General features: G+C 49.9%; 1 protein-coding gene across 1 annotated transcript; it reads left to right on the plus strand.

Moving 5' to 3' along the window:
• The first annotated feature begins 5707 nt into the window (after positions 1 to 5707).
• On the plus strand, positions 5708 to 10532 carry YPEL4 (yippee like 4). The gene is made up of 5 exons (XM_084799817.1): positions 5708 to 6068; positions 8478 to 8802; positions 8952 to 8995; positions 9302 to 9410; positions 9560 to 10532. The coding sequence occupies exons 2-5, from the start codon at positions 8662 to 8664 to the stop codon at positions 9647 to 9649; spliced, it is 384 nt and encodes a 127-aa protein (XP_084655943.1). The 5' UTR covers positions 5708 to 6068; positions 8478 to 8661; the 3' UTR covers positions 9650 to 10532.
• Positions 10533 to 10880: the final 348 nt, after the last annotated feature.

Below are 10880 nucleotides of genomic sequence, written 5' to 3' on the forward strand. Positions count from 1 at the left end.
GTTCAAGGATTGTGCCGTGACGCGCTGAAGTGGGCGGGGGCAGCGTCGTCACTTTGTGCGGGAAGACCGCAGGAGGTGACGGCAGAAAGGAGACGTTGCCTGTTCGCCCACGCTCGGGAGGCGGTTACATGGTCTCTCCCTATCTGCTGTCCAGGAAAGCGAAGGATGCTCAGAAAGGGAGAGGCCTCACTGTCTAGGTCATCTGCTCGCCTAGACCACAAACCAGAAAGTGGGGAAGTTAGCGAAATGCAGTTTAAGGAGGAGACCCAGGCAGAGGGAAAGGGCAGAAAGCAGGCCCCCTCCGAGGCTATGTGGAACTGACACACAGAAGAAAACAAGTATAATTTGTTTTCTTTCTTCTTTCTTTTCCTTTCTTTTTCTTTTTCTTTTTTCAGGTCGTAATTACTGTAGCCCAGGCTAGCCAACCTCAGACTCGGGGATGATTTTCTTGCCTTGGGCCTCCTGAACGCTGTAATTTACAGACTTGAGCCACCAACCAAGCTGAGTTTTTTCCCCTTTAGTAAATGTAGAGAAAAAGATGTCCAGTAATTTCTTCCATTTCCCTTAAGAGTCATTATCCAACAACTTCTGCCAGAGTCTGGACTGTTTCTCTATGTAAATCTGACAGTTATACAAAGTCAATCATTTACCCCACTACTAACCTGTTCTACCATGTCTAGAATCCACTTTTCATGAGTATGGCCTTTGGAATCTTGTATTCCTAACCCACGGCTTGACTTTGGACAAATCACAGGCTTCCTTTCCCTGAGATATCTCTTGTCTATAAAATGGGAATAATAACAGTATTTGACCTCTTAAGGTTGTTTTGAAGATTAAATGAAATAAATGTGCTAAGCGCAATGCCTACAATATAGAAAGTACCTGATGTTACCCTTAAGTTTTTATTATGGGGTGGGGAGACTCCTTATCTATTTTTATGTTGCTTTACATTTTTCTAAATTCCCTCAGGTGTCTGTGTCACAACCCCCTACAAACCCAGGTGGGTATAACCCTCAATTTCATTTGGGGAGGAAACTAAGACAGTCAGAGGCACTTGCCCAAGCATTCAGCTATTAGTAGAGTCTTCTTTTGTGTTGTTGGGTTGTTCTTTTGTTTTGTTTTGTGACAGTCTCACTGTCCTGGAACTTACTACTTAGACTAGACTAGCCTCTAACAGAGATCCACTTGTCTCTGCCTCTGGAGTGCCAGGTTCTAAGGTATGCACCATGAGGCTTAATGGAAGGCTTTTTGATGTTTAATGCTTTTGTCGACTTGGTTTAGTATACACCTTGGACCAATGAGGCACAACAGTTGTTATGTCTGTGAAAGGATTTCAGAACAATGTAACCGAAGAGGCAATGTGGGCAGCACCATTCCACAGGCTGAGGTTCTGGGCTGAATAAGAAGAAAAGGAAGCCAGGCTTGGTGACACACACGCCTCTAATTCCAGCACTCGGGAGGCAGAGGCAGGCAGATCACTGTGAGTTCGAGGCCAGCCTGGTCTACAAAGCAAGTCCAGGACAGCCAAGACTACACAGAGAAACCCTGTCTCGAAAAGCCAAAAACAAACAAAAATATTTCTGGGTATGATGTTTTGCCTGTGTGTAAATATATGGACCACCCTCATATTTGGTACCTATGTTGAATCCCCTAGAAATGGAGTGATGGGTGTTTGTGAGCAGCCGTGTAGGTGCTGGGAATCAAATCCCGCACGTCTACAAGAGTAACAAGTCCTGTTAACCTACGAGCCATCTCTCCAGCCACCCCACCCAACTCATACTGGTTTTCCTGTTTGTTTTTTATTCGTCCCTGTTTTCCTTCAGCTTTTCCAGAGAGGGTTTCTCTGTGTACCCCTGGCTTTCTTGTAACTCACTTCATATACAGGCTGGCCTCAAACTCACAGATCTGCCTGCCTCTGCCTCCCAAGTGCTGGGTGTAAAGATGTGAGCCAAGACTGCCCGGCATGGTGCATGCCTTTAATCCCAGCACTTGGGAGGCAGAGGCAAGTGGATCGCTGTGAGTTCCAGGCCAGCCTGGTCTACAAACATGAGGCCAGGACAGTCAAGGCTACACAGAGAAACCATGTCTCGAAAAACAAAAAACAAAAAACAAAAAACAAAAAACAAAAAAAAGACTTCCCAGCATATTTTATTGTTATATGCATAAGCATTTTGCCTTCATGTATGTGTGTGCTTCACATGCATGCCTGATGCCTTCCTAGATCAGAAGAAGAGGTCAGATCTCCTGGAACTGGAGCTACCAGTAATTGTGAGACACAATTGCTCTTAACTGCCTAGCCACCTTTCCAGCACCAGTCCAGCTCGTGTTTAAAGCAGGTGAATCCTTTCTTCATCCTAGACTGAAAGCCTAGGGCAGCTTTCTGCCCTACCTAGCACTCAGTTTTCAGGCAGGGAAGTTGTTATCTAGCACAGTTTTCTTTGGGATGTGCTATAGTTATTCACTATGCAGGCATTAGCTTTTCTTTCTTTCTTTCTTTTTTGTTTGTTTGTTTTTCTAGACAGGGTTTCTCTGTAGCCTTGGCTGTCCTGGACTCGCTTTGTGGACCAGGTTAGTCTCGAACTCACAATGATCCACCTGCCTCCACCTCCCGAGTGCTGGGATTAAAGGCGTGCGCCACTATCTGGCTCATCCTTTCTCTCTGGTTCTTCACCTCCACTCTTTCCCTTAAGGGAGTGTCTCCCAGTTACCTGAAGGTTGCCTTTACTCAGATATCACGTAACCATCACAGGCTGAGTTAAGGAAGAGTCCTCTTCTCCCTCTGAGATTACTCTCCACTTTGCTTCTTAAAGACAAAAAAAAAAAAAAAAAAGGGGGCTGGAGAGATGGCTCAGAGGTTAAGAGCACTGGCTGCTCTTCCAGAGGTCCTGAGTTCAATTCCCAGCAACCACATGGTGGCTCACAACCATCTATTATGAGATCTGGTGCCCTCTTCTGGTGTTCAGGTGTATATGCAGACACAACATTGTATACATAATAAATAAAATCTTTAAAAAAAAAGACACACACACAAAAAAGGCAGAGCCTATAATTCATCTATGCTTGCCTACTCTCTCTTCATTTCCAGTCTCGCAGACACCTCCTGCCATCTTCACCCCTCCACCAAACCATTCTGCCATTTGTCCTAGTCCCTCCCCTCCCCAGCGAAATTTTGTTTTTGTGTGTGTGTGTGTGTGTGTTGTTTGTTTGTTTGTGTTTGTTTTTGTTTTTCGAGACCAGGTGTCTCTCTGTGTAGTCTTGCCTGTTCAGGACTTGCTTTGTAGACCAGGCTGGCCTCGAACTCACAATGATCCACCTGCCTCTGCTTCCCAAGTGCTAGGATTAAAGGTATGCGCCACCATGCCCGGCTGAAATCTTTGATCATTTTGTTGCTAAGTTTATTTAAATTTATAAATATCCTTTTTGCTTCAAACTTTAAATCCACACCCTAAGAACTTTTCCTTTTTTTTCCCCCTCTCAAGACTGGATCCTCAAATTCATCTCCCTTTTCTATTTCCTTTCTTTTCCTTTGGTTTATCACGCTGTGTGTGATAATGGTGGTGTGGGGTGGCAGAGTACCACAATGCACGTGGAGAGGCCAGAGACAGCTTTTTTGGAAACGACTGTCCTCCCATCTTTACACAGATTCTGTCTGGGGAATTGAACTCAGGTTTTCAGTCAGGCTTTTTCAGCAAGTGCATTGACCTGATGGGCCATTTCTACAACTTTAATGTTTCCTTTTTTTTTTTTTTTAATCTATTACCCAATAAACTTATCCCCTCAGAGCCTTGAACTCCTGGTCCTCACATCTCCACCTCTACAGTGCTGGAATTACAGTTTGTCTGTTTTAAGACACAGTCTCACACTGTAGCCCAGGCTGGCCTGAAACTCCCTATGGACTCCAGGCTGGCCTCTTCCTCAGAGTGATCCGCTCACTGATGCTTCTTGAGTGCTGGTAAGCACCATGCCAGATTTCTTTTCTTTCTTTCGCCAGCTCTTCTCATTTTCGGGCCTCTAGTACTAACCCTCTTGATAAGCACATTGTGTTTTCAGATTTACCTAAACTCCAGACTTGATCCTGACAGAATTCCCCTTTTCTTCCTACCCAACTAGCACTAACCCTGAGTACTGTTTTCCCTGCCGTAACCTTCACCCCTCACACGTGATTAGAGAAATGGATGGGAAACGACCCTCCGGAAGTCTATGTCTCGCATTTTTCACTTTCTGAACGTGAGCTTATGATATAGAACAGGGGATTTTGTCTTGTGGGTGCGGGTGTTCCGGTTCCACATAGTCTAGCGACAGACATAGCACTGCACTCCACCGTAAGTGTTTAGGGTCAGATGAGTTTCAACCGGAAGCTGGTTTTTAAAAAAACAAACAGCAAGGGAGCTGGACGGTGGTGGCGCAGGCCTTTAATCCCAGCACTTGGGAGGCAGAGGCAGACAGGCGGATCTCTGTGAGTTCAAGGACAGCCTGGTCTACAAAGTGACTCCAGACAGCCAAAGCTACACAGAGAAATCTTTGTCTCAGAAAGGAAAAAAAAAAAAAAAGCAAGGGAAAGTGCAATCCCTCCATAAGACAAAAATTTGCCATCATGTCTCTTGAAATATCAAAAATTTAATAGAAAATACTCTCTGAACTTAAGGGTTATAAATGGAGAATGTGGTTTTTGTTCGTATTGGTTCAGAGTTTCTTTTTATTTATTCCTTATCTTGCCATGAAGCAGCGGCTGGCCTGGAACCTGCAGTCCTTCCCGCCTCGCCTCATTGCCCCACGAAGAGAGCGCTACTCTGAAATAACACTAACTCATAAGAATTTAAATGTTGGCTTAAGAGAGAGAGAGAGGGAGAGAGAGAGGGAGAGGGAGAGGGAGAGGGAGAGAGAGAGAGAGAGAGAGAGAGAGAGAGAACAAAAGAGAATTACATTACTCTTTACTTAGTGCCTATTGTGTCTTAGGCACGTCTTTGGCAATGTACATGCTATCTCACGCAGTCACTTCTCCATGAGGTAAATATTATTAGCTTTGCCCGGCAGAAGAGGAACTGTATGGCGCAGAAGGATTAGTCACTTGCCCGTGGCTCTTAGTGAATAATTGGCAGAGCCGAGATTTCGACTCAGGTGTCTTTGAGATCAAAAGCCAGACAATTGGCCCTTGTCTGAAGGCGCAAGCAAAGTACTATTTTGCAAGTCTCCTCAGCATGCAGGGCTGTGCACTGGATGCTGCAGTCTTGGGATGCAGAGAGAAGTTTCCCTGAGGATCTGCCTCTGAAAGTTTACAGCTCAGTCAAGAACCTCATATCACACAGATGTCTCCATTCGCAGCATGGACAACTTGGAGGTAGTCAATAAGTGGAGGTTCCTGGGTGCATTTGACCTATGGCTTCCTTGGGGTCATTAAACAGACTTTAAAGCTTCCAAGTACAGTGCCGACTCCATGACAATTAAGATAGCATTCTTTATCCAGCATCAGAGCTGATGTCAGAGTTGAGGTGGAAGAATGTATCATGTTGAGTGTGCGTGTGCTTCCTGGCTCTCTGTATCCACCTCTCACTTCCCCAGCCCTGCCATCCTCACTCCATGCCTGCCCTTCCCTCAGGTTCTGCTCCCTCGGTCATACCGCCTTGCTCCCTAACAACCTATTTCTCCTTTTGCTTACCACCGGCATCGACACCCCTAAGCTAGCCCTCCCTCTGCTTCCCACTCCCTAACATCATTCCTCTAGCCAGGTCCCCTGATGCCTGCCCCCTCCCTCCCTCTCCACCCGCCTCCTGTGTCTCCCAGCCCTGCTCTGACGTGGGAGGTGAGGGGGGTGGGGGTTTGGATGACTCACAGTGTTATGATGCAGTTCCACAACACACAGCCACATTTACCCACAGACCGAGGTACTGAACAAGAGGCCACCTCTGGCCCCCAGCAGCTGTCCAGCCTGCAGTCCCAGCCCTCAGCCCCCCCCAACTCCCCTCCCCCAATCCCATCCCCTTCCAAACTGAAGGAGCCGAGAGAGAAGAGAGAAGAGTGAGCTGAGAGATTGAGAGGGATAGACGGAGATCTCTGGAGCAGACCTCAAGGTGAGGGGGCAGCCCTTCTCCGAATCAATTTTTCCCCTTTGCAAATTTCCTCTTCCTGCTGCGTGTTGCTTTCTTCCCCTTGCAAAAGCATTATTCATGCACCCTTTGTCCTCCCTTCCCCCTCCCTGATGCCTCCGCTCCTCTCCCTCGGCTCCTCCATCCTTCCCCAGTCTCTGACGATTCTCTAGCACTTATTTCCCGGCAACTTTGGCTGCAGCACCAGACATGACTGTTTATTGTTTTTGCTGCTGGTGTGGACCCCCAAAGCCCGCCCTGGGAGCTGGCTGCTCTGCTAATTATTCGGACCATACCATAGTGAAAATGCTGGTCCAGGGGGAGGCAAAATCTCAAAGCAATTGGATACATATTGTGAGCACAAGTCCCCCTCCTCTTTTTTTTTTTTTAATTCCCTGAGAGGCACTGGATTCGCACCTGGTTCCACCAGTCTCTGCCTCACCGCTTCTGCCGTCAGTTGTCAGTCTTGTCAGTTGCAAGTCCTTCTGCCCCCCCCCCCCACCTCCCACGGTCCAACCCCATCTCAACATCAGGGAATCAACGTCCTCTTCCCAGCACTCACCTTTGTTTTTGTTTTGTTTTTCTGCCCACCCCCCACCCCCAGTCATTTGCCTGATTTGCTTCACTCCATGACGAGAGGTGGTAGAGATGGGAGAAGAAATGATCCTAAGTGTCCTTTGAATGGTTTTTTTTGGGGGGGGGGGCTTTCTGTGCAGCTTCTCCTCTGCGGGCCAGAGAAGCAGGGGACAGGGAGGGAGGTGTGACAGTGATGGAAGGGCGGGGCTGGGGAAGGAGCCGAAGAAAGCGGGAGAGGGCAAACCTGGCCTCTTCTAGTCTCTTGAAGTAGGTATCTGAAGGCGGCACCTCCAGGGGAACTGGAAGGCAAAGTTGAAGGCAGATCAAGGGAGTGCTGCTGAACTGTAGCGAGGAGGGCCAGCATACAATGTCACCCTGAATTCAGCCCAAGGTGTCTTCCTGGGACTCAGCCAAGGGTAGAGGACCAGATACTGAAGATGGTCTCACTCAAGGGAATTCATGGGAAGACTGCATGGCAGCCTTTGGAGAGGACAGAAGAACAGCCTGTTTACCCTGGCACCGGGAGCCGCACTGCCTCCTCTGCTTGGTGGTCTAGCATCACTAGAGTTCTTAGCGAGCATCTCTGAAGGAGACCCAGGCTACCCCACCCACACCCGCAGGCTACCCCACCAGAGAGGTGGTGGCGGCCCATAACCCGCTTATCAGAGCTAACAGAAGACACCCACCTCCTTATCCTCTGCCTGCAGTACCCTCAGCCACTTGGGGCCCGGAGTGTGAGCAGATACGAGCCAGCGTCTCAAGATCCTTAATCAGATCTCGGCAATTACTTCATTTGTTGCTGCCCTGTCACTGGTGTTTGCTTTGCCTCCCAGGAGAACAAACATTTTCTGCCCTGTGCCCCAAAGCCCAGCTTTTAAAAATAAGGAGTCCCTTACCCTGTTTTTTTTCCTGTTAAAGTTGCCCCCGCTCCCCCCCTGCCCCGGCCACTACACAGCCTAGCACATAGCACAGCCCAGGAGCCTGGCTTCCGAGGTGCTACCCGTTTGCCACTGTCAGCCTTGCTGGAGGAAAGATAATTTTTCTCCTAGGGCTAGGTGCCTGTCTTTAACTCAGAGCTAAGGCAACTGTAAGTAAACCGTGATGAGACTGGAGGACTAGAAGCTAGGAAGGGCAGCAAAGGCTCCCTCTAGCCTGGGATCGCTGAAGCCCGGGGTGCAGGCCTGAGAAACAGACACGTGTAAGGTCTCAGCTACTGCAGCAGTTACCAAGTCCTGTGGAGTTCCAGGGTTCAGGACTCAACCCCAGCAGAGAGCTAAAGCAGGGTGCTGAAACAGGGTACCCATCTACCTGTTCTTCCTTCCTTCCCAAAATGTGGGCCAACCCTATGGGCAAATGGAGGTCGTGAGGCGGTGGCGGGTGAGGGGTAAGCCAAATAAATAAATAAATAATGAAAATAAAAACACCTCCTGGAAGACCCGATTTTTTAAAAAAGGTTCTGAGCTCGTGTTAGGGTGCAGCTCCTCACAGAACTGGACACAGGGGGGAGGGGCCTCTGCAGGTGATGCTGCTCCCACGGCAGTGTCTGTGCCAGCAGGCTGCTCTCAGTGGAAAATGCTGGAGACTGCTACTGTCTCTGGAGAGAGAAAGGTACCAACTCCCTGGCTATGGCACAAGACGCCTGGAGCTGCTGCCAGAACAGAATGGGACTCTAGGGGACAGAGAGTGCAACGGGAGGCCGAGGGCCGGTGGCGATGGGGACGTTTGAGGGGACAGGTGAGCGAGCCCCATCTCTAGCCACTCCGGAGCGGCTCCTCATGAAGTCACTCCTCCCCCTGACGCACCTTCTTCTTTCGCCAGGTGACTTCCATTTCTATCTGGTTCTCGTCTGGGGGGGCCCTGGCCGGGCAGCCCCCCCACATTTCTACTCTCCTGAAACACGGCTCTAGCCAATCTGCTCCGCTGCTTTACCTGCGACCGTCTCTGTGGGGGCTGCACCGCACCAGCCCCTCCAGCCCGCCAGGGCATCGCCCTCCAGCCGGTCATGCCCAGCTGTGACCCCGGCCCGGCCCCCGCCTGCCTACCCACCAAGACGTTCCGCAGCTACCTGCCGCGCTGCCATCGCACCTACAGTTGCGTCCATTGCCGAGCGCACTTAGCCAAACACGATGAGCTTATTTCCAAGGTAACGCCGAAGCGAGGGCCTGCCACTCCCCCAGTCTTTTACTCCAGGCTTGCAGTGGGAGCACCTGAGGTCTCCAGCCACTCCCAGCTGGGATTTGGGCAGTGGAGCTGAGGAGTACCCAGAGGTCACTGTCTGTCCTGTTTCCACAGTCCTTCCAAGGAAGCCATGGCCGGGCCTACCTGTTTAACTCCGTGTGAGTGTACCTCTTTCTTTGTGTATATGTGCTAGTCTTCCAACAGCCTTTCCTCACTGCAGAATGGGGCTGAGCCTTCCAAAGGACCTGGTACTTCTGGGTCTGCCGTCCCCTTTGCAAAGGGGTTCAGAAAAGCAGTCTAGTTTTGTGGGGTGAAAGAAGGCCCAAGCACTGATCCCAAAGGGGTGGCCTGCTGACGGCAGAGGCTTCTGGTTTTCCCCAGGTAGAAATCCTTTTGGGTTGGTTGGGGGGACTGGACTGACAGAACAACCCTACTGTGTGCTGGGTCCTTGTTTCCTGAGACAGGGTCAACGTGGGTTGTGGGCCAGCTGAACAGCGCCTCCTGCTCACTGGACTCCACTCGGTAGCTGACATTTTCTGTGAAAGCTGCAAGACCACACTGGGCTGGAAATATGTAAGTCGCCATGGCCACCCCCCCAAACCCACTGTCCCAGAGGGAGCTTGGAATTGGGTTGGCCCAGGTCGGGTAGAGGAGCCTGGAGGGGGGACATTCTTTCCCATGGTCACTACTCTACGCCCCCACCCCCCACCCCCCACCCCCAGGAACAAGCTTTTGAGACCAGCCAGAAATACAAAGAAGGGAAATACATCATTGAGATGTCACACATGGTGAAAGACAACGGCTGGGACTGAGGGGCTCAGCAGGCTGTGACCCTCCTCCGCATGCCCCACCCTCCTCACATCAATCCCCTGGCCCTGCCAAGCAGTCCGCACCAGCATGAGTACTGCCCACCCCTGGGGAAACCTGGCTCCAAGTGACCACCACCTCCCTTCCCCCCATAACAGCAGTACCGGGTCCCTTTGAAACAGGAGCCTGGGATACCCCAGGGGTGGCTAAGGCTCAGGAGTGGGTAGCAGTCAGGGGAATACAGACAGAGCCAGGTGGTGGGAGGAGATAATTGTGGCATTGAAAACGGAGTGATGGCAGGGTGTGAACTCAGGCAGACAGGACTAGGAATTACCAAATTTTGATAGGCCTTTTTTTTTTTTAAATGAGCAGGACATACAATGGTGGTGGGGCTAGACCACAGAAAAGCAAAGGCTTAGGATGGAGTGAAATTTAGGTCTCAGATATCAGGGCCCCAGAGTCTGAGGGTAGTTTATCCACCCGCTTCTTGGTAAAGGACTATGGATGGGACCAGAAGAAAAAAAAAAAAAACAAACCACAAACCCTAGACCCTGGGAAATCAGTTACAGGGGTTTCCATTTCACTCCACTGTTTACCTTGGCACTAAAGAGGCACTTTCAAGTATCTAACCTTTGCCATTGGGTGGGGTGGGGAAAGCTGCTCCAAGAACAGCCCCCACCCCCAGCTGGCTGTTGCCAGAGAGAGCAGCCTTTATGGGCATTCCCCAAGGCTCAGCCACTGCTCCCGGGACCCAGGCCCCTGGAGGAGGCGGATCATCAGCGCTGCGGGACCAGTCTTTCCTATGACTGCCACCAGCGAATGAAACTTTTGTATGATACATAAAGCGTTTGGGTTTATTTTTAATAAAAAGAGGAAAAGCAACTGTGAGGTGCTGTTCTGGCTTTCCTTCCTTAGGGAGGGACCTTGTACTGTCCCCGGCATGCACACCAGCAAGCCTCACCCCCTCCCCCATTCAAGCCAGCAGTTGCTTTGTCTGTGGCAAGACCCTCCACCTATTTCACAGGCGTAAGCGTCCACATGAACCAGGGTTTTGATGAGCTTGCTCAAGGGGAGGAGCCAATGTTTTCTGTCTCCTGGACCTCTTCCCAGTGAGGATACTTTTTACCCACATACAGGGTGAGCAGCTAGTGCAAACTTATGCTTTATGTTTAAAAAAAAAATCAACTCATGGATATTCTTGAGGCTAAAATGAAAACCTATGGCAGTTGCTTTAAA

Source organism: Acomys minous (genome assembly GCF_964271855.1).
Source record: "Acomys minous genome assembly, chromosome: 10".
NCBI lineage: Eukaryota > Metazoa > Chordata > Mammalia > Rodentia > Muridae > Acomys > Acomys minous.